A 25,399-nucleotide genomic window follows, 5' to 3' on the forward strand; every position below is an offset into this window, starting at 1 on the left:
GATGCACGTGGGGAGCGAAGGCTGGCCCGTGTGATCCAATCCAACAGATAACCAGTCAGGGTGCCCATGCTGACCCCTGTGCACCACCGAAAGCACCAACAATGGGCACGTGAGCATCAGAACTGGATCAATAGAAGAAGGTGGCCTGGTCTGATGAATCATGTTTTCTTTTACATCCCATGGATGGCCGGGTGCGTGTGCGTCTCTTACCTGGGGAACCCATGGCACCAGGATGGGAAGAAGGCAAGCTGGCGGAGGCAATGCTTTGCTCAATGTTCTGCTGGGAAACCTTGGGTCCTGCCATCCATGTAGATGTTACTGTGACATGTACCACCTACCTAAGCATTGTTACACACCATCTACACCCTTTCATGGAAACGGTATTCCCAGATGGCTGTGGTCTCTTTCAGCAGGATAATGCACCGTGCCACAAAGCAGAAATGGTTCAGGAATGGTTCAAGAATCAAGAATGATCACAACCAGTTTAAGGTGTTGACTCCGCCTCCAAATTCCCCAGATCTTAATCCACTCCAGCATCTGTGGGATGTGCTGGACAAACAAGTCCGATCCATGGAGGCCCCACCTCACAACTTACAGGACTTAAAGGATCTGCTGCTAACATCTTGGTGCCAGATCCCACAGCACACCTTCAGGGATCTAGTGGAGTCCATGCCTCGACGGGTCAGGGCTGTTTTAGCAGCAAAAGGGGGACCAACACAATATTAGGCAGGTGGTCATAATGTTACGGCTCGGTGTATCTACTTTATTAACTGAAATAATCTTTGTTCTGTTGGAAGACACTGTCTGTTCTTTATCCTGGGGGTTTATTTCTAGAAAGAAGGAAAGCTGTCAGAAAGCTTGAAAGAACCGGCTGAAGGTTCTCTTGTTCGAGTTATAATAATCTCCTGATGAGGAAGATTTGCTCGTAGATTTTTTCGTTTCAGTAGATGTTTTTTTTGATATTTTGGAATTTTTATGCGATCATTTCTTAGATATATTTTTCTCACACATTAATACACACAGTGCAGAGATGAGGTTGAAGAACTCCAGAGTTGTCCTTTAAGACGGGTTTCGGATGGAGAGCAGAAATGTGACCAGAACAGAAAGTCATTGTGCTCCGACTGAGAGTGATGCGTGATCTGAGACATAAAAAAAAAGTCCGAAACATGGACATAAGGATTCTTTTTGTACACTTGGAGATTTTGGCCTGCGGAAAGAAAGTGTGTGTGTGTGTGTGTGTGTCAGAGAGAGAGAGAGAGAGAGAGAGGGAGAGGGGAAGATTGTGACGTAAGGCTTCCAAAAACAGCTGAGGGAGTGAGAGGTGAGGGTCTGGGGGGAGAGGGGCGGAGACTCGGACAGAGAGAGGCATGATGGTAAGAATGCATGTGGGAGACGGCAGGAGACGAGCAGAAGGGAAACACCTCGAGCAGAGGAGTGAGAGAGAGAGAGGGAGAGAGAGAGAGAGAATGTGTGTGAGCGGAAGTACAGAGTGTTTACAGTGAATGAAATAAAGGAGGACTGAAGCAGGAGCTGTGAAAAGAAAGTTGGATAAAAGTGAGAGGAAGAGGAGAAGAGAGGAAGAGGAGAAGAGAGATCATGGGCTGCGTCTTCAGTAAACGGAGAGATGTTGTGGAACGAGTTCTTCATCTCACTGATGGGCCTCAGACACGAGACTGCAACGAGGATGCAGAGATCCTCAGCCTCACTGAGGTAGGGGTGTGTGTGTGTGTGTGTACACGTGGTTATAGATCAGTGCAGGTGGATATCATCACACAAAGTGATTTTTATGTAGATATTTTGATCAATCCTTTTAATTTGATTTTCTATTATTATTTAATAATTTGATTAGCTTTACTTTTACTTATCTTTACTTTAATTACTTTATTTCATTTCACTTTATTTTACTTCACAATAATTTTCTGTACCTCACTTTTTATTTTGCTTTGCTTTAATTTGACCTAGTTTATTTATTTATTTTTATTTTTCCCCTTTATTTTAATGTATTATTATATTATTTTTACTTACTTTAGTTTATAAATCCATAGAGGGGGATTCTGGGTATTAATTCAGCAGCAGAGACACGTGGGTAATAGCGAGAGCATGCAGAAGACCACAGAGGAGCACAGAAACCACTTGAGTGTTCATGAATAATATCGTCATTATTACCTTATTACATTATTATAACTATTATTAATATATTATTACCATGCTACTGCTAATATTACTATATTCTACTACTACTACTAATAATAATTATAATAATTCGTTGTTACTAGATATATGATATGTGAGGTGTGTTTGTGGGTGTGTGTGTGTGAGTGAAGTGTAGATCTAACGAACAAGGCTTGAAGAATTCTCTCTGCTCTGTATCCTAATGGATCAAAACACTTCCTATCTATATCGGGCAGTTAGTCTGATATTCAAGCACACACACAGTAGCCAGGGTCACACGGGCAGGATAAAAATACTCAGTGGAATTCTGGGACGGTGGAAGAGCATACCAACCTGGAGGCATGGCATGCGTTTCCCACCTGCTGCCGTCTACTGCTGCTTTGAATATTTACTTTCCGTGTGTGTGTGTGTGTGTGTGTGTGTGTGTGTGTGTGTGTGTGTGCGCATCTGTTACACTGGTCTGAGAGTTCCAATTACAAGGGCCTACTTTTCTGTCTCCACACACTGTAATCTTCTGCATTTATTCCTATAAAATCTAAAAATCTGCATGTTTCATCACATTTCTTTCTGACAAATGCATCAATATTTCATTTTATTGTAATTTTTTTATTCAACACGAAATAAAAAAGTGGATCGTTTTGTTGTTTTTCTGATAAGAAGCACTTTTTTTTTTTTTTTTACATTTTTTATATTTTATTATATTTTATATTTTAGTGTCGTGTCTGAAGATGTTTTTCCAAATAAATTTAATATGAAGTCAAAAGACGTGTGGAAATGATTCAAATTAATTTAATAATGAAGTAAAAATAATAAAAACGTATATTAAATAAAAAAAATCACAATACTTCACAAGGTATCTATCTATCTCTCTCTCTATCTCTCTATCTATATCAAAATTATTCACTTGTCTGTCTGTGTGGCTCATGATGCAGGAGCTTCTTTCCCTGTTTGATTATAAAGAAAATTTTTGTTGCTTTTGAAGAATAAAATTAGAGTCAAATAAGGTAGGTTTGTTGAAACGTAATAATCTGAAGTTACTGAAATAGAGGAATATACTGTTAGAGATTAGTGTAAATAATCTGAAGAGTGAGGGAGAGAAAGAGAGGGAGAGAGAAAGAAATATAGAGGGAAAGGGAGAGAGAGTGAGAGGCAGAGAGTGAGAGATGGAGAGTAATAGAGGGAAAGAGACAGAGAGGGAGCACACTGCCCCTGTGTGTATTGGGGGGAAATGCTTTAGTCATGATCAGGGATTTGGCTGTAGGAGACCGGAGGGTGGAGACGAGGATTTAGTCCTTACTGCTCTCAGTGAAGTTTCCTCAGTAACACAGAGATCTAAAAACATGTGTCCTGGCATGTCACAGTCCACATTAGACTCCAGCAGTGTCCTGATGCTGGCGCTGAGAGACACACCAGAACACGTCATCATCAAACCAGAAAACATTTTTATCCTGCAGTAAAGGCTCACTGATGCTCGAACTGGACACAGTCCACTTGTTTTTAAAGTTTTCAGTTTTCTGTAAAGAGATGTTTATTGTAGGAAGGAGTATCCAATGTCACCGCTTTGAAACACTTCAGGACAGAGGAGTTCACACTTCTGTGGGCTTTTTGTTTGTCTCATTGACGTGGAAAATGTAAGCGGAATAAAACTGTTTGTTTGTGTGTAGGTGGGAACGCAGTCCTTCAAAGGAGGAAAGATTGAGAAGAAACACCACTGTTCTGTGTGTAAACAGATCTTAGACAGTGATGGAGCCTGTTATAGAGGTGAGACACACACACACACACACACACACACACACACACAACAATGACATAGGCTCATTCTAACATTGTGTTTTTTCTCTCTTACAGAATGCAAAAGTTCAGTTAATAGTTACAGTGAAGCAAAGGTTCGTCTCAGATCACCATCATTTACACACACTTACACACACATTCACACACTTACACACACATTCACACACTTACACACACATTCACACACTTACACACACATTCACACACTTACACACACATTCACACACTTACACACACATTCACACACTTACACACACATTCACACACTTACACACACATTCACACACTTACACACACATTCACACACTTACACACACATTCACACACACACACATTCACACACTTACACACACACACATTCACACACTTACACACACATTCACACACTTACACACACATTCACACACACACACACATTCACACACTTACACACACATTCACACACTTACACACACATTCACATGCATACACACATTCACATGCATACACACATTCACACACTTACACACACATTCACACACTTACACACATATTCACACACTTACACACATATTCACACACTTACACACACATTCACATGCATACACACATTCACACACTTACACACACATTCACATGCATACACACATTCACACACTTACACACACATTCACACACTTACACACACATTCACATGCATACACACATTCACATGCATACACACATTCACACACTTACACACACATTCACACACTTACACACACATTCACACACTTACACACACATTCACATGCATACACACATTCACATGCATACACACATTCACACACTTACACACACATTCACACACTTACACACACACTTACACACACACACATTCACGCACTTACACACACATTCACACACATTCACATGCATTCACACATTCACATACATTTTCACACACACACACACACACACACATTCACACACTTACACACACATTCACATACATTTACACACACTTACACACACACACACACACATTCACGCACTTACACACACATTCACACACTTACACACATTCACATGCACACACACATTCACACACTTGCACACACATTCACACACTTACACACACATTCACACACTTACACACACATTCACACACTTACACACACATTCACATGCATACACACATTCACACACTTACACACACATTCACATGCATACACACATTCACACACTTACACACACATTCACACACACACACATTCACACACTTACACACATTCACATGCATACACACATTCACACACACACACACACATTCACACACTTACACACACATTCACACACTTACACACACATTCACACACTTACACACACATTCACACACTTACACACACATTCACATGCATACACACATTCACACACTTACACACATATTCACACACTTACACACACATTCACATGCATACACACATTCACACACTTACACACACATTCACACACTTACACACACATTCACACACTTACACACACATTCACACACGTACACACACATTCACACACACACACATTCACATGCATACACACATTCACACACTTACACACACATTCACACACTTACACACACATTCACACACTTACACACACATTCACATGCATACACACATTCACATGCATACACACATTCACACACTTACACACACATTCACACACTTACACACACATTCACACACTTACACACACATTCACACACTTACACACACATTCACATGCATACACACATTCACACACTTACACACACATTCACACACTTACACACACATTCACACACTTACACACACATTCACACACTTACACACACATTCACATGCATACACACATTCACACACTTACACACACATTCACACACTTACACACACATTCACACACTTACACACACATTCACATGCATACACACATTCACACACTTACACACATATTCACATGCATACACACATTCACACACTTACACACACATTCACACACTTACACACACATTCACACACTTACACACACATTCACACACGTACACACACATTCACACACTTACACACACATTCACACACTTACACACACATTCACATGCATACACACATTCACACACTTACACACACATTCACACACTTACACACACATTCACACACTTACACACACATTCACACACTTACACACACATTCACATGCATACACACATTCACACACTTACACACACATTCACACACTTACACACACATTCACACACTTACACACACATTCACATGCATACACACATATTCACACACTTACACACACATTCACACACTTACACACACATTCACATGCATACACACACATTCACACACTTACACACACATTCACACACGTACACACACATTCACACACTTACACACACATTCACACACACACACATTCACATGCATACACACATTCACACACTTACACACATTCACACACACACACATTCACACACTTACACACACATTCACACACTTACACACACATTCACACACTTACACACACATTCACACACTTACACACACATTCACACACGTACACACACATTCACACACTTACACACACATTCACACACTTACACACACATTCACACACACACACATTCACATGCATACACACATTCACACACTTACACACATTCACACACACACACATTCACACATACACACATTCACACACATTCACATGCATACACACATTCACACACTTACACACATTCACATGCATACACACATTCACACACTTACACACACATTCACATGCATACACACATTCACACACTTACACACACACACTTACACACACACACATTCACGCACTTACACACACATTCACACACATTCACATGCATTCACACATTCACATACATTTTCACACACACACACACACACACACATTCACACACTTACACACACATTCACATACATTTACACACACTTACACACACACACACACACATTCACGCACTTACACACACATTCACACACATTCACATGCATTCACACATTCACATACATTTTCACACACACACACACACATTCACGCACTTACACACACATTCACACACTTACACACATTCACATGCACACACACATTCACACACTTGCACACACATTCACACACTTACACACACATTCACACACTTACACACACATTCACACACTTACACACACATTCACACACACACACATTCACACACTTACACACATTCACATGCATACACACATTCACACACACACATTCACACACTTACACACACATTCACACACTTACACACACATTCACACACTTACACACACATTCACATGCATTTACACACACACTTACACATACACACACACACATTCACATGCATACACACATTCACACACTTACACACACATTCACATGCATTTACACACACACACTTACACACACACACATTCACACACATTCACATGCATTCACACACACACACACATTCACACACATTTACACACACATTCACATGCATACACACATTCACATACATTTACACACACACACTTACACACACACAGTTACACACACATTCACATGCATTCACACATTCACACACACACACATTCACGCACTTACACACACATTCACATGCATTCACACACACACACACACACACACTCACGCACTTACACACACATTCACATGCATTCACACACACACACACACACACACACATTCACATGCATTCACACACACACACACACATTCACACACATTTACACACACATTCACATGCATACACACATTCACATACATTTACACACACACACACACACATTCACACACTTACACACACATTCACATACATTTACACACACACACTTACACACACACACATTCACACACTTACACACACATTCACATACATTTACACACACACTTACACACACACACACACATTCACGCACTTACACACACATTCACACACATTCACATGCATTCACACACACGCATTTACACACACACGCACACATTCACACACATTTACACACTTACATATTTACATGCATACACTTACACACATTTACACACTTACACAAACATTTACACACACTTACACACTTATACACATACTCATTTACGTATATTTACACACTTAGACACTTGCACATTTAGTTATTTGCACACTTACACACACTTAGATGCTTACATATTTACACATTTTACATACTTACATTTACACATATTTAAACACACTTACTCATTTACCCACTTACGAAGACACTGAGTGTCAGTCTGTGGTGTTTTCCGTCACTGTTAGCTTTGTCAGGAGCAGATAGCTACAAGTAACGATGCTATAAACTTTGCTAAAATGTTTGATACCTTCGGGTTTTGTGGGTTTTCCCAAACCCGTGTGTACACCAGAAACTGATTCAGAACCTGGAGATCTGATGGAGACGCATCCTACATGTACATTAGCACATGTACTCTTCTCTTCTCATCTCTTCTCCTATCTTCTCTTCTCTTTTCTTCTCTTCTCATCTCTTCTCCTATCTTCTCTTTTCTTCTCCCATCTTCTCTTCTTTTCTCTTCTCTTCTCCAATCTTCTCTTCACTTCTCTTCTCTTCTCATCTCTTCTCTTATCTTCTCTTCTCTTTCCTTCTCTTCTCTTCTCCTCTCATATCTTTTCCTATCTTCTCTTCTCTTCTATTCTGTTCTTCTCTTCTCTTACCTTTATGTTTCTTTCTTTTCTTTTCTCATATTTTTCTGTCCTCTTCTTTTCTTTTTAAAGTGGATAATTTTCTGTAAAACAAACACCTTTAATAAAGTTAATAATTTTTTTTCTTTTTTTTTAAAGCAGAAAAGTGAAGATTTTTATTCGGCGTCTTTTCGGAAGCATGAGGTCACAAATCATGAATGCTCAGACTAATCTGCAGATTTTCCCACAGACACTGAAGCTCTGTAGATCCTCGAACTATCTCAGTCTCGGGATTCTCACAGTGGAGATCTGTCCAAGATCCGCTGAAGGATCGTTAACGTTTGTATGACGTAGTCATGGTGGGGTGCCAATACTTTTAAAACTAACACTTTAAAAGACGACATTTAGTTTAAAAGTTAATTTTTTTGAATAAAAGCTAGACACTGTCCTGATACGCTTCAGCTCAAAATATCACACCACTTAACTTTATTATTTTATATATTCATTTATATATATTTATTTTAATAGAGGATGCCAGTATTTTTGGAGCTAATCCAAACCACAGAGCGCAGCTGTTCTGCTGTAATCTCAGAGTTCTCCGGTTTCTCTCACGCTGTGTTAAGAGGGTGGGCGGGGGTGTGTAGTGACACATAGAGGAAGAACAGGGTCGGAGAGTGTTCTCCATGCTGTTAGAACCCATGTCAGGGAAAAGAACCGGAGCGCAAGAGCAGACGTCTGAAAGGTAAAAACACCATACTGTTTATTAGGTTTTGTTGGTGTGAGTGATTCAGGATGAAGGTGAAGAACCAGAATAATGGAGTGGTGGTGTGAATAGATCAAAGACCAAACGGTTACATGGTGCTTTCATTCTAGCTTTGATCAAAGAGCCGTAATGTTCCAAATGACAGAGTAGAACTTTAGAACTTTTTTCACTGTTTTCATTTCTCTTCTCTTCTCTTCTCTTCTCTCTTCTCTTCTCTTCTCTTCTCTTCTCTTCTCTTCTCTTCTCTTCTCTTCTTCAATCTTCTCCTATCATCTTTTCTCTTCTCTTCTCCTATCATCTTTTCTCTTCTCTTCTCTTCTCTTCTCTTCTCTTCTCTTCTCCAATCTTCTCCTATCATCTTTTCTCTTCTCTTCTCTTCTCTTCTCTTCTCTTCTCTTCTCTTCTTCAATCTTCTCCTATCATCTTTTCTCTTCTCTTCTCTTCTCTTCTCTTCTTCAATCTTCTCCTATCTTCTCTTCTCTTCTCTTCTCTTCTCTTCTCTTCTCTTCTCTTCTCTTCTCTTCTCTTCTCTTCTCTTCTCTTCTTCAATCTTCTCCTATCATCTTTTCTCTTCTCTTCTCTTCTCTTCTCTTCTTCAATCTTCTCCTATCATCTTTTCTCTTCTCTTCTCTTCTCTTCTCTTCTCTTCTCTTCTCTTCTCTTCTCTTCTCTTCTCCAATCTTCTCCTATCATCTTTTCTCTTCTCTTCTCTTCTCTTCTCTTCTCTTCTCTTCTCTTCTCTTCTCTTCTCTTCTCTTCTTCAATCTTCTCCTATCATCTTTTCTCTTCTCTTCTCTTCTCTTCTCTTCTCTTCTCTTCTCTTCTCCTATCATCTTTTCTCTTCTCTTCTCTTCTCTTCTCTTCTCTTCTCTTCTCTTCTCTTCTCTTCTCTTCTCTTCTCTTCTCTTACCTGTTATGTTTTTCTCTTCTCATATTCTACTCTCCTCTTCTTTTCTCTTGTGAAGTTGATAATTTTTGTAAAACAAACACCTTTAATAAAGTTAATAAATTTTGATGATGACATTAATGTGGAAAGTCGTTCAGTAAACTGCTCAGTTATTCAGTCAGAGGGTCAGCAGTGGGTCAGTCAATCAGTCAGACATTCTGTCATTCAGTCAGTCAGTCAGTGACTTGGTCAATTGGTCAGTGAGTCAGTCAGGAAGTCTATCAGGCTGTCAGTGTAAGGGTCAGAGAGTCAGTCAATTGGACAGTCAGGCAGTCAGTCTGCCAATTTAAGAGTCAGACAGTCAGTCAGAGAGTTGGTCAGTTGGTCAGTCAGAGAGTCAGTCAGTCAGAGAGTTGGTCAGCTGGTCAGTCAAGAGTCAGATAGTCAGTCAGAAAGTTGGTCAGTCAGAGAATCAATCAGTTGGTCAATCAGAGAGTCAGGCAGTCAGTCAGAGAATAGGTCAGGTAGTCAGTCAGAGAGACAGGCAGCCAGTCAGAGAGTCAATCAGTTGGTCAGTCAGAGAGTGAGGCAGTCAGTCAGTCAGTCTGAGGGGTTTGTTCATCCCCCTGCTGAGACAGGATGCAGTAAAGTCTCCCCCATGTCCCTCATTATTACACACTCTGGACCTGTTTCCTGTTTGTTGTGTCCAGATTGCACTAACACAGATATAACACTCATTAGGATTCAGTGTGTGGAGTGTGTGTTAGACGAGGGTTAAATTTACACGTGCAGAACGTCAGTGAGACCAGCTGATCATCTGAAATAGAGTTATAGAAATAGTTCTCTAAATCCACTAAGCATTTCACTCATCCACCTCTCTCTCTCTCTCTCTCCCCCCCTCTCTCTCCCCCCCCCCCTCTCTCTCTCTCTCCGTCTCCCTCTCTCTCTCTCTCTCTCTCACCCCCCCTCTCCCTCACACACCCCTTTCTCTCTCTCCCCCCTCTCCCCCTCTCTCTCTCCCTCTCTCCCTCTCTCTCCCCCCCCCCCCCCCCTCTCCCCCTTCCCCCTCTCTCTCTCTCTCTCTCTCTCCTCTCAGCTGTTCTCCTGATCTCTTTATATCTCTCTTTGTGTCAATCATCTCACTATTTTAACTCAACTCTCTATCTTACCTTCCTTCTCCATGTTTTGTGTGTCAACATTTGGGACAGAAATGAAATCTATAAAACACGATTCTGGAAAACGTCCTCATGATGTTTCTAAACGAAATCTGGTTATTTGTGACTTTTAGAAATTAATGCATGTTTCGTTAATGCAGTGTTTCAGTGTTTAATTCGTAAACAAAAAAGTTAATTGTATTATTGTTCACCATATATTTGTTTATCTTGTGTTAAAGAGGGTAAATCACTGATAATGACACACACACACACACATACATGCTGGTGTTAAACATTAGCAGATGTGTCCCAGTGTGACGTTAAATTAATGAAGTAAGAGGATGTCTTTAAAAGCGCAGGGACACTCGGCAGTGTGAGAGTCTGCACATCTGTTTTTGTTACCATGGCAACCGTAATAAATAAATACAAACCCTTCTTCAAACAAAGTCTGTGAGATCCATTTGTACACTTTTTCTCCTTTTTCTCTCTCTTTCAGTCATCTAAAAGTCAAAGCAAGGCTCCTCTCAGGTATGAAGAATCACGACGATATAATGACATCAGAATATGTGATTTCCTATAGTAACTAACTGCAGCCGTTCTCTCTGTGCTGAAGGAGTGACAGCGTGGAGGAGAACGTCATGGAGAACGTCATGGAGAGCCGTTACGATTTCGACCTGATCTACATCACCGAGAGGATCATCTCCGTGTTCTTCCTACCAGACCTGGATGAGCAACATTATCGCAGAAACCTGAAGGAAGTGGCGGCCATGTTGAAATCAAAACATCAGGAGAAGTTTCTGGTTAGTTATTCTTATTCTTCATCATCATAATCAGCTCATAATCTATATCATAGTGAATCAGTAGCGATGGTTAAATTACATCTTTTCCCCTTTCAGGTCATAAATCTATCTGAGAAACGCCATGATATCTGCAGATTAAATCCCAAGGTATGATTTTATAGGAATTTGAACCTCAATACTCTAAAACCTTATGAAGCTTAGAAAGCTGACTCTGAATCAGGGTGCGATCAATTCATTGCTAAATTAAGGATTAGACCATTATATAAATAACTAGTTGTGTATCACATCCAGCATTTACTTTCTCTCCAAAACCCAGAACATGTGGCGTGTCTTTCTGCAGCGCTGCAGCTCTGGCCTTGGCTCTGTTTGCACCCCTGTGCTCAGTTTAGAAGCAATGAATCAATTGTTTGACTCATGTCCTGTAGTTGAGTTGATTCAGGGTGCTTTTCACATGGAACCTGGGTGTGTTCTCCCCCTCTGTGTGGTTCTTTAGGCAGGTGAGAACGCAGAAATCAAACTCAGGTCTCAGCATCTCCATCTGCTTCCAAGTAAACCGAGAACGTGATTAGACTCTGAATCGACTCGAATTCTGAAAGTGAATCAAACCTGCCAGCATTTTTTTTGTTGTTGACGTGACCTGCTGAAGATGAACCAAAGCACAGAAATGTTTTCTGAAGACCAAGAAAATAAAGACTGGATGTATCACATCGTCCTAAACTTAGATAAATAATGAATCATTTATTTGGCTCTTTTTCAGTGCTAGATGTGATTTCCTACTCACACTTGTTAAAGGTTTGTTTATGTTTAGCCATATTTCTATTTTATGAGGATGTCCTCAGTGTTACACACACCTCCGATAACGTTTCTTTGCTTTTTGGTGTGTTAAATTGCCAGCAGCAACTAAACAACACCAAAATGTAAATGAATCAAAAGATCCAATATCACTCTGATTCAGACACAGCAAAGAGAGTTTAATCGGTTTCTCACTGCAACTGAAATCACTTTGAAATGGACCGAGGTTCACTCGGACACATTCTTTGCATTCTCACCTGCCCAAAGAACCGCAAAAAAACACACCATTCAAACTGAGTAAACACTGCGTGTATGAAAGCATCATCATAAACATTAAAAACACACGTGCTGATTGTATTTGATGCTCTAAAGCAGAAATAGCAGCACCTTTATATCTCTTGAAAATGGTCTTCAGGTTTCATAATAATCTTTAATAAAGTCACCATGAGCTGAACGCATCCTGTTCCTGTCAGGTCGAGGAGTTTGGTTGGCCGGATCTACATGCCCCGCCCCTGGAAAAGATATGCACCATGTGTAAGACTATGGAAGGTTGGTTGAACTCTGACCCCCGCAACGTCGTCGTGCTTCACTGCAAGGTCAGGGGTTAAAGTTCAACTTATGGTTTAAAGCAGTACTTCGTAACTTTAGGACTCAGGGGTTCCATCTTTTAAACAGAAATGAAGACACTAATGAGATCTCTTACAAATGATGTGGTTATTACTGGACTATGAACTGCACCCTTTATAATAATAACTGTTCATAACCTTCTCAGGGGAACCGGGGCAAGACTGGAGTGATAATAGCAGCATACATGCACTTCAGCAAGATATCAGCCGGGTAAGTGTTTATACACACACTCATTCATGCTGTCATATATGTGTTGAGTTACACACTGTACACATTTTCATGATTCTGTGGCAGGGCAGATCACGCTCTCACCACCGTCGCCATGAGGAAGTTCTGTGAGGATAAAATCTCCTCGTCTCTACAGCCATCTCAGAACAGGTTCCTGACCCACCTGACGTCTGATTACTGACATCTCACAGCAGAATAATGAAGCATTTTATCTAAAGAATCATTTTTCCTTGTACTGAATTTTATTTCTATCCCACACAGATATATTTATTACTTTTCTGGACTTCTGTCTGGTGCAATCAAGATAAACAGCTCGTCTCTGCTCCTGCAGCAGGTTCATATTCCAGCTATAACCAACTATGAGCCCGGTGAAGGTACTCACACTTTATACTGCCTCAATAAAATACCTTAAAGCAGCAGTTTGTGATGTTTAGCGCCCTCTTCTGCCTGAAAAAAAAAACCTAACCAAACCTTTTCACCCAAACAAACTGGATTCTTTTTAGTTAAAAAAAATAAATTCCATTAAAAAATTACAAAGCCTTATGATCAATTTATGAATGATCTAAATATTATATTATATGTACATTTTAATATTGAAATTTATCATTTAAAAGAATTCAAAATTGAACAGATTTAAACAGATATTTAAAATTTCTTAAACTTTAATAGAGTGTCATGTCTGCCATATGTCAGTATTGATATTTTATCCTAATAAAAATGATAAAAAATAAACACACAATTCATAAACTACAGGATAGTCTATAAATTGTGTGTGTATTTTTATCATTTTTATTAGGATAAAATATCAATATTGACGTATCATCATGTAAAATATATTACTTTCGGATAATTTGAGCATGGTTGTGAATTTTTCTTTCAGCTTATGCACCATTCCTGAAGATCTATCAGTCTCTGAAACTGGTCTACACTTCAGGAATATAGTGAGTCGAGTCTCATGGCTTCATTATTGCAGATCAGTGATCATTATATCTACTGAAGGACAAAACCTTCTTGTATTTGTTGCAGTGAAACCAATGGCTCTACAAACCGGATGTTGTGCATCAAAATAGAACCGGCACTGCTGCTGAAGGGGGACATCATGGTACGTTGAGATGAACCTCACCACCACCGTGCAGTGCATAACTTCATTAAAATTCTGAATGTTTGAAAGTTGTATGTTCTATGTTCTCATCTGTAGGTGAAGTGTTATCATCGGCGCTCAGGTGTGTGTGAAAGAGAGTATGTGTTTAGAGTGCAGTTTCATACATGTACTGTTCATGGATCACAGCTTTGGTTTGGAAAGAAAGAGCTGGACAATGCATGCACAGGTGTGTATTTACACCTTCTACACACACACTTCTACACATTGCATTCATGTGACATTATTCATGCTGTTATTTCTATTCTTTTAGATAAACGCTATCCTGCTGATGCTACGGTAGAGCTTGTGTTCTCCAGTAGTCCAGAGCAAAAAAGAGGTGCTGATTCTGTCATGTTAACACCCACACCATCCATCATTCCAGGCAATAGTTATATTCAATCTCTTTTAACTGGACTGTGTATGTGTTCAGGGGAGGGGATTCAAAAGGAGGACCCTGGGGGGAGTCCAGATATCAGCTGTACAGATCCTATAGTGCGCTGGGACTCATATGAAAACTTTAACTTTCATCATGAGGACAGTATAGAAGGTACGTACACACACAATATACACAAACACAATAGGGATAGAGTATCTAGAGGATTGAGCCTGGTCTGGTAACTGAAAAAGTGGGATGGAGTGGTCAGAGTATCTGTGAAAGTGGTTTGAAGATCTGAGGTAGCAGGCAGGAGTTTGGTTAGAGTATTCAGGGTAATGGACCGGAATTTACTGAGTATATGAGGTAACAGGTAGTAGTGGTCAGAGTTTCGCAGGTGATGGAAAGAATTGGTCAGATTATTTGAGGTAACAGACAGGAGTAATAGCTCAAGGAAGTGGTACCCCAGTGGTTAAGATGTTGGACTACTGATGCACTACAGAAGGTTGTGAGTGCCTTAAATGTAAATAAATAGACAGAGTAATTGAGATACTGGACAGTAGTTCCTAGAGTACCTGAGGCTATAGATGGGAGTGGTCAATATATCTGAGGTACTGTACGGGAGTGACCAGTCAATCTCAGGTAATCGACAAAAATGGTCAGAGTAAGTCAGCTAATGCACAGGAGTTTTCAGAGTATCTAAAGCAATGGATTGGAGTGGTCAATGTATCTGAGGTAATGGACATGAGTGGTCAAAATGTCTGAGGTAATGTTCAGGAATAATGTTTGAGATTATCTGATGTAACGGGTGGCAGTAGTCAGAGCATCTGAGGCAAGGGACAGCAGTGGTCAGTGTATCTGAGGTCAATTATGAGAGTGGTCAGTGTATCTAATGTTTATCTAACAGGCGAGATTGCTCAGAATCTATGAGGTAATCTACAGGAGTGGTCAGTGTATCTAATATAGGAGACAAGATTGCCTAGAGTATGTAAGGTAAAGGATGGGGGTGGTTATTGTATCTGTGTGCAAGTGATTGGGACAAGTGTGAGCCTATGAAATTGAACAGGAATAGTCTGCAGAGTCCAACAGATATGGGTGGGTCCAATGCACATTTCTAATCCATGACCTGTCCTCTTTTAGCAGAGTAGAATAGACGTCATAGCGATCATACTGACTAGGTAAATATAACTCCATTCTACATAACCACCCATAAATTCACTTTACTGTGTCTCTGCTTGTTGTGTAGATATCTGTCACACTCGTGGCCCACTCGACGGCAGTTTGTATGCTCAAGTGAAGAAGCGCCGTGGACCTGGCTCCACTTCAAACAACCCACCAATTATCAATGCCTCCACTCCCAGTCAATCACCCTATATTAGTTCTGACTCAGGTCAGTGTTGCACTCGCTCAGAGCTCGAGGGATTACCACTTTCTTCATCTCATTATCTTCACCAAAGGGAGGACAAAGAAAGAAATGTGGAAAGGGATAAACCAAATGTGAGAGATAAGGATCGAGAGACTGCTATACTGGATGATAACGATCTCCGTATGGAACGTGCTTACTGTGGTCGTCCTTATTCCCATCCTTACTCTTATGTGGGCCCTGATTTGTCCAAAACTCCGCCTCAAAAACTCCAACCCAAACACTACACATTGCCTTGTACTCGTGCTCCCTCTCTGCCTGTCTGTGAGCCATGTGGGTCTCAGCCGAACTTTCTGTGGGAGAAAGGCCACTGTCAGCATCACATCTGCACTCGGTCATGTTACCCTTACCCCTCACCAGAAACACACTCCTATACCCATGCTCGTTCTTCACACACACTTCCTGTACAAACTCGCTTATTCTGTTCAGGGGATGCATGCCCTCTGCTCCATTACTCTCCTCTAGCCCACAACCACACCCACATTCCACCACCTCAGTCTTCCCATCAATCCCTGACTTCCAGTCCTTACCATGAGTTACGTTTCAGCTCAACTTCACCTACTTCTTGCTCCTGCAGGGACTGCTTGCGCCTGCGGGAGGATCTGTCCCACTCTCTCAGAGTGAGCCAACTTGAAAACCTCCCTTGGCACCGAGAGCCAGGGTTTGGATATAGGCAAGAGGGGGCTGTGCACTGGAAAAGAGACAGAGATGTGGATTCTCAGGACTCAGACTGCTGGCAGCACAGAGCTGTTATGCAACCCGTTATGTCATCCTTTGGATATGGGCATAGACATTGCCATTCCATCCCTAAGCAAGACCATCCAGTCTATGGAGCAGATCCCCGACAAGACCCTTCGTCAAGTCCATATCCAAGCCCCCACAGCAGTGGATACCACAGCCCTCATCTACCCTGGCCCTGCTCCCCACCACATGTTAGAGATAGTCCTGGCTATTCTTCCATGGCTCAGTCTCCAAACTCATCTCCTCTAGCTCACACTCCTTCCCCAAAAAGGACCAGTCTTTCCCAACAATACCTTCAGAGCACCACATCTGGAAAAGAGCACAATAGCCATTTCAACCACACAGGTATGACCTATTTCATTAAACAACTCTAGACAGATTATTGGAGCCAGCACATACCATGAATTACCCAATTTTGGTCATTTGCCATTTCTCACATGCTAGCAAACTCTCACCCGACCTCATCACATGATAGCTACAGACCAGGGAGGTTAGGGCTTAGACATCCAGCAATGCCATCTTCTTCTTTTTTTTAGCTCATGCTATGTCATAAGCAGATGATCTCACTCAGAAGAAAGTGCTTACTGCCCTCTTCTACCCATCATCAGGCATCATGAACCTGATAGGGGTTACATGAAACATAGACTCCACCAAACAACCAAGTGACAAAACTATCAAAAAGTCTTCCTCAATGTGATATATAATGAGTGACCACAGCTTGATGTGCGCTGATCTATGATTGACATTTGATAGCATAGTTTTGGTACATTTTGCCACTCTCATTCAAATTACATTTTAGGCCACAAGTTCCCAGCCCTGGACAAGGAGAACATACTATCTTAGGAACATTTTATCAGAATGTTACTGCTAGCTCAAGTCTAGGTTTGCATGAGCAGGAATTGAGATTTCGAATTCGGAAAGTTACTGACTATTTCATAATTTCAAGCCCTGAACCTAATTTTTATACATCAATCTTTATTATAAAATAGGCTTGTATGTTTCAAATACATAAACTCAACATTTTTCTTGTTTTGTAGAAATCTCAGATAAACATTCAAAGATGAAAATTCCCCATGATGTTACTACAAAGGAAGATTGTAATAATACTGTTGCTCTACAAGTCCAAAACAGGTACATACCATATTAATATTCTCTTTTATATTATTTTGTTTGTGCCTCCGTTTGTGCCATGGATTTTAGGAATTGTGTTCTAATATTTATCTCACTGGTTACTCATCTGGACTTTACAGTGAAGGGCCACCAGTAGAGCCAGAAGAGTCAGGCAACTGTCATGTTGCACATAGAGATTCTCCTCCTAACAGCAGTACCTTACCTGAACTCACCAAAGAGCCACAAGTGTCTGAGGCAAAAAATCCAGATGTCACAGAGTCCACATCCACCACAATCCTCATAAGTGAGCCTAGTGAGTCTAGTCAAACCTCTGAACCCCAAGTCACAGCTTTGGGAGCAGAGTCTCTTAGGTCTGTCAGTCAGGTCCTGGGGAATACCTCATTGCCTCCTGAAAAGGAAAATAACTCTACATGCCCATCAGAAAGAAGCTCCTTCTCAGAACTTCTTTTACTGGGCCCCAGTTCTGAGAGACAGAGCCTGACCCCACCGATTGACAGGGTATCGTACCATGAGGATGGAAGTAATAATGATTTGAGAGCCTCCTCCCCAGTGCCAGATGGCTACATTACACCCTTGTTTCCTTTGGCATCACCCAACTACCCTCTGTTGACTGTGCCTCATCATCCATATACTGGCTACACTGCAATTACCATTCCTTCTTACCTTCCTCAACCTCCTCTCCCAGAAAAACAGCGTGTCAGTCCACTTCAGGATTCATCCACAAGTTCGTCCTCGGTTAGATCATCCATAGCATCTTCCACCTCTTCTTTTCAGTCTCCAATCACACGCTTACCTACAGCAGACACCAGACAAAAAGTAACTCCAGAGCAAGAAAATCGTGTCAGTGCCAAATTTGTGCAGGATACCTCCAAGTTCTGGTACAAGCCTGGAATTTCTAGAGATCAAGGTAAGGCAGAGCAGACTTTTCTAATGTATACCCATGCATCTTCTTAAGAATGGTTGTAATTGGAATAATGTGTTTTTGTTTTTTTTGCCCTCTAGCAATTGCTGTTTTGAAGGATAAAGAGCCTGGCTATTTTCTAATAAGGGACAGCAGTTCTTTCCAGGGTGCATATGGACTGGCTCTTAAAGTGGCCACACCTCCTGCTCATGTCAGCAACCATGGCCACACCTCTCACTCACAGGAGCAGCTGGTCAGGCACTTTCTGATCGAGAGTGGAGCAAAAGGAGTGAAAATTAAAGGCTGCCAGAATGAAATGTATTTTGGTGAGAAAACATGTTGATGCTGTTGGATCCTCTTGGTCTTGGGCCAGTTGCACCTGCATGGTTTACACTTTGTTTAAGTTGAACTGAACTTTCACATAGTACACAGTATAAGAAAAGACATTATAGCTAACCCTTTTCCTTCTTTTGGACACAACAGGCCAAGCTGCCATTGTAAAATACTGAGTAAAAGAGTGTGATGAAGAAGAGTTACTGTTACTACTCCAGTGTTAATTATTGTCTGAAGTGTTTTATTCCCCATAGACAATTTTTTATTTATAAAAAAAAAATTACATCATCACCCCTTTAGTTGCATGTAATGTACCAGAACTTCTGTAAAACAAGTTGGCAAGTTCAAGCTAATTAACATTTGAATTCACTCGACCTCAGGATGTGAACTAAACATTCCCAGGGTTTGGGGATGCAATGTTTTTATATAGATACATGCTTTTATACTGAACTGTGAGCCCCAAAATAGTGCTGCAGAAATGCCATATGTTCTTATGTCATCTTTATTTTCCCTGGTCTAATCACGTTTAAGTACACACTTGGTAAAGCTTTGTTTACCTTTGTAGTTATAAATGAATATAAAAATATGTTTTCAGCTTTACACACCTTTATGATATCAAAGAAACCAAACAGCCAAAGAACCAAACTAGGAATTCTGCTCTGTATTCCGACTGGGCTAACAGAATAGCAGCTGCTTCAGTTAAGACGTGTTGGTGCAGCTGTCCGGTGTGTGTCTGATCCATGTTTTCTTTGTGTTTGCAGGCTCTCTGTCTGCTCTGGTATACCAGCACTCCATCACACCTGTCTCTCTACCCTGTAAACTACACATCCCAGACAAAGGTATCTAACTTACAGTATACACATGCTTATTCTTACCTTACAACCAGAAGATATGTGCTCAGGGTGTGTTGGTTTGTCCCAGATCTTGTAGGAGAGCTGCAGGAGTTGCAGAGTGACACCAACACCAGTACGGCTGCAGAACTGCTCAAACAGGGGGCTGGTAAGGATTTGTCTTGTCTATGCAATTCAGTTCAAATCAATTCAATTCAATTTTATTTGTATAGCGCTTTTAACAATGGACATTGTCTCAAAGCAGCTTTACAGAACATAAGAAGCAAAAACATAGTGCAAAAGTCATAGATCAAAAAATCATCCCTAGTGAGCGAGCCTGAGGCGACCGTGGCAAGGAAAAACTCCCTTAGATGGTATGAGGAAGAAACCTTGAGAGGAACCAGACTTAAAAGGGAACCCATCCTCATTTGGGTGACACCGGAGAGTGTGATTATGAAATATTATAAACACCGGAGAGTGAGATATGAACAATGTCCTTTCTGCAGTTATGTACAGTCAGTTGCAGATACAGCATATGTAGAATGTTAGTGTGTGTATTAATTAGGAGGTTGTTGTTGTCCTCGAAGTCCACATAGGGTTGGCATCGTTGCTTTGAATACCCAAATCCTCATGAAGCAGAACCCAGCTGGAGCTGGTCCATCTCTGGATGCCTCAGGATCCTCACAGAGTTGGCTTCTTCTCACTGAAGGTCTACTGGAGCTGCCATAATCTCCAGATGCCTTGGGATGGGTAGAAAAAGGGAAACAAGTGGAAAGGAATTAACGTAGCTGCTGCTCTTAATATTAGCAAGCACTAGCTGGTAATGTGCATTTAATCAGATGTACCGGAGTAAAAGGTTATGCCTGGCTAAAGACAACCAAAGTCAACCAAACAACAGATGGAATTTTACTTCCTTTTATTTTTACTGTGTTTGTCTTTGTGTCTCTTCCAGCCTGCAATGTTCTCTATATAAACTCTGTGGACACTGAATCTCTAACTGGTCCACAAGCCATCTCCAGAGCAGTGAAGTGCACTCGGGCTCAGAAACCCTGCCCTTCTGCAACCGCAGTCCACTTTAAAGTGTCTAGTCAGGGCATCACCCTTACAGACAATCAACGCAGGTACACAACACACACAGACCAAACCCTGATAGCTAAATTAGCCAAGAAAACCACCAGAGCACATTTTCAGCTGCACACACGCTAGATGGAGAAGGAATTAACTCGGTCTGTTCAGTGGGTGGGACAACTGGCACACTTCCTGCTTCATTGAGATGCTAAATCCAATCATAGCTCAAGTTTATTCTGTGACAATTCTTTAAAGGCTAATGATGCAAAAAAGTCTTTATGATTTTAAAAAATATTGATTAAAATATCTCATGTTAGTTAATGATGTCCTGTCTGTTTCTCTGCCAAATTCCACATCCAGACTGTTCTTCAGGAGACATTATCCAATCCACAGTGTTATATTCAGCTGTGTGGCTCCGGAGGACCAGAGGTAAATGTTGTGATAATTAATATCAAATAAAAAGTTCTGTAAGCGTACACATGTAGAAACTGTGTTTTGTTTCTTAAGCTGTAACTCCATGGAGGAGAATAGAGTCAAGTGTATAGTACAGAATAGAGTACAGGAGTGTTTATTTTAATAGACTAGAGTGAATTAGTGTAGAACAGGGTAGAGTTAAAAAGAGAAGAACAAGATTGAATAAAATACAATGGTATAGTACCATAGGATTGAACAGAATAGATAAAGATGAGGTTTGTAAGAGTAGAGTAGAGGGAAAAGTAGAATTAAAGAATCAAGGCTAATAAAATAGAAATGAGACTAATAGAGGAATAGAGTAGAATAAAATACAATAGAAGAGAAAAGAAAAGAAATGATAGTGAGAGAGGAGTCGAACAGAATGAAATAGAGAAATAAAATAGAAATTATACTAATACAGGAATAGAATAGAAATGATACAGATAGTGGAATAGAATAGAATAGAATAAAGACAAAAGAATAGACTGCCACATTGTTACATGTAAAGAACAGAATATATTAAAACTATTTTTTAAAGCGTGTGTGTGTGCATGCATGTGTGTGTTTGTGTGTGTGTGTCTGTGTGTGTGTTTGTGTGTGTGTGTTTGTGTGTGTGTGTTTGTGTGTGTGTGTCTGTGTGTGTGTGTGTCTGTGTGTGTGTGTGCGCTATGAATGTAGATGGCTGAATTTGTCTGCATTCTATTTGCTTTATGTCTTTTTCTCTCAATAAAGATTTTCTGCTTGCTCATGAACTACATGCTGCTTTCTGTGTGTGTGTGTGTGTGTGTGTGTGTCAGGTGGACTGCTGCTGAAAATTCATCCAACAGGTAAACGCTTCATGTCTGCTTGGCTGTGTGTGTGTGTGTGTGTGTGTGTGAGATTACAGTTTTTTATTAATTAAACATGACATCATACTTTTTATCAGTTCATAGTTACATTTAATAATGTGGAACAACGACTTGGATCCTGATTTCATTTACATTATAGCAGCTACAAACACTCCTGCACTCAACAACCTCTCTGTCTGTCTGTCTGTCTGTCTCTCTCTCTCTCTGTCTCTCTCTCTATATCTGTTTGTCTCCTTCTCTCTGTCTGTCTCTCTCCCTCTCTCTGCAGGATGTTTGGGTTCGTAGCGAGACGCAGTGGCAGCAGTTTGGGAAACGTGTGTCACCTGTTTGCAGAACTCGATCCCGAGCAGCCGGCAACGGCCATCATCAACTTCATCAATAAAGTCATGCTGGGACCACATCAGATCCGCAAATGAGGGAGGGGAGGGGAGGGGAGGGGAGGGGAGGGGAGGGGAGGGGAGGGGAGGGGAGGAGAGGAGAGGAGAGGAGAGGAGTTTTTTTTTGTTTTTATTTTGTTTATCATTAAATTAATAATACTATATAATAGTAGATTGAAATATATTGACTGTATCATCCAATTGGTTGAACTGCACTGTGCATTGATTACTGAAATAAATTCATAATATAAATTTCAAAATTTAATATAATTCTGTCTTTCTAGCTTATTCCCTTTCTGATATTCCTCTTTAATAATAATCATTAATTTTTTTCATCTGATTTGAGTTTGTGTTTTATTATTATTATTATTATTATTATTATTATTATTATTATTATTATTATTATTATTATTTTATTTCATAATTTAGTATATTATTATATCTGTATAAAATAAAGTTTATATTAAATGATTCCTATTCCCTGATCTACATTTCCCAGCATACAAAGCAGTGAGATCAGATCAGTGTGCTTCTGTTGAAATTTTTTTTTTTTGTCACTTCATCAGTCTCCTGTTTTCCATAAATATTCTTTATTTACGACAGAATCTGTAATAATATAAAGATTGTCTAATAAAAAAACAAAAACAAAAAAACTCTGTCCTCTTTGTACTGCTGTATTAAAATACGTTCAATCTCACACACGCACCACTGCTGAGTTCTGGACTCTGATTGGTCAGAAGGTGTTGATAAATACTCTAGAACAGCAGCTCTGACCGTAGTGCAGGTTTTTATGTTCATGCACTGATACCTGATCGTTTCCATGTCAACAGGCTCAGCAGCACAACTGAAAATGAACAGATTGTTGATATGGTGAAGTTGAGGTTCTTGATGTACGGAGATGTGACACGTGTGGAAGGAGTCTCCAGTGTCAGAGATAAAACTTTTCTGAAATCTTCAGAACAGAGGAGTTTTTTTTTTTCTTATTAACTAGAAGAGAGAGAATAAAGAGAGGTTGGTTAGAGAATGAGTGTTTATAGCTGTATAACGGAAGTAAAATAAAAGGAATTAACCTGCTTCAACATTACAAAGTACACCATTATACCCAGATAGATAGATAGATAGATAGATAGATAGATAGATAGATAGATAGATAGATAGATAGACAGACAGACAGACAGACAGACAGACAGACAGACAGACAGACAGACAGATAGATAGATAGATAGATAGATAGATAGATAGATAGATAGATAGATAGATAGATAGATAGATAGATAGATAGATAGATAGATAGACAAAGTATTCATCATAATTGGAAATTTACAAAATTTATTAACAATAAATGGATAAATAGGACAACATTTTTTTATATATAAATAAAAAATATTATTGGATAAAAGAGATAAAACATTCAGGAGGTTCTAATATGTACTGTGTCAGATACATGTGGTTGAAATGACAATAAAGCTTCTTGACTTGACTTGACCAGTATGGGCCATATTGATGAAACCCCCACAGACACTGTTGATTGTATCGGAAAGGCAGTCTTTCAGGGTTGTAACAGTAACTCCACTTCATCTCACCACTGATTATTTTCCTAAAACAGCACAACATCGAGTGTTTTATTCATCACAATGTAAATTTTCTCACGAGAGAAATTACAGTAATTTTTGCTTTTGTTTTTATTGATGAATGAAGCAGTATTTTCTTCCATGAAAACAGTAAACAGTGTCATATCTCACAGGTTTGTATTTATACAGCTGACCACGATATACAACATTATGTCATGAATATGTGTTTATTAATCGTTAATACATTTAAAAATTTTATTTAAATGGTTTTTATTCTTAAACCCAACATGACTTTGTCATCTATAATAAATA

General features: G+C 40.0%; 1 protein-coding gene across 4 annotated transcripts; it reads left to right on the forward strand.

The window, feature by feature from the left end:
- The first annotated feature begins 1,337 nt into the window (after nt 1-1,337).
- Nucleotides 1,338-23,557, forward strand: tns2b (tensin 2b). Of its 4 annotated transcripts, XM_058402790.1 has the most exons (25): nt 1,338-1,710; nt 3,837-3,933; nt 4,021-4,058; nt 11,947-11,978; nt 12,064-12,250; nt 12,347-12,397; nt 13,516-13,638; nt 13,815-13,879; nt 13,964-14,047; nt 14,159-14,271; nt 14,778-14,838; nt 14,924-14,999; nt 15,096-15,225; nt 15,310-15,375; nt 15,469-15,585; nt 16,658-17,920; nt 18,613-18,706; nt 18,826-19,613; nt 19,709-19,933; nt 20,702-20,779; nt 20,862-20,939; nt 21,723-21,891; nt 22,199-22,267; nt 23,089-23,118; nt 23,408-23,557. In XM_058402790.1, exons 1-25 carry the CDS (start codon nt 1,597-1,599, stop codon nt 23,553-23,555), a joined length of 4,296 nt encoding a protein of 1,431 aa, XP_058258773.1. In that variant the 5' UTR covers nt 1,338-1,596; the 3' UTR covers nt 23,556-23,557. The 4 variants fall into 4 exon arrangements, with proteins under 4 accessions (XP_058258773.1, XP_058258774.1, XP_058258775.1 ...); XM_058402791.1 differs by lacking the exon at nt 23,089-23,118; XM_058402792.1 differs by lacking the exons at nt 1,338-1,710; nt 3,837-3,933; nt 4,021-4,058 and adding an exon at nt 9,304-9,389.
- Nucleotides 23,558-25,399: the final 1,842 nt, after the last annotated feature.

Source organism: Hemibagrus wyckioides, linkage group LG11 (assembly GCF_019097595.1).
Source record: "Hemibagrus wyckioides isolate EC202008001 linkage group LG11, SWU_Hwy_1.0, whole genome shotgun sequence".
NCBI classification, from domain to species: Eukaryota; Metazoa; Chordata; class Actinopteri; order Siluriformes; family Bagridae; genus Hemibagrus; species Hemibagrus wyckioides.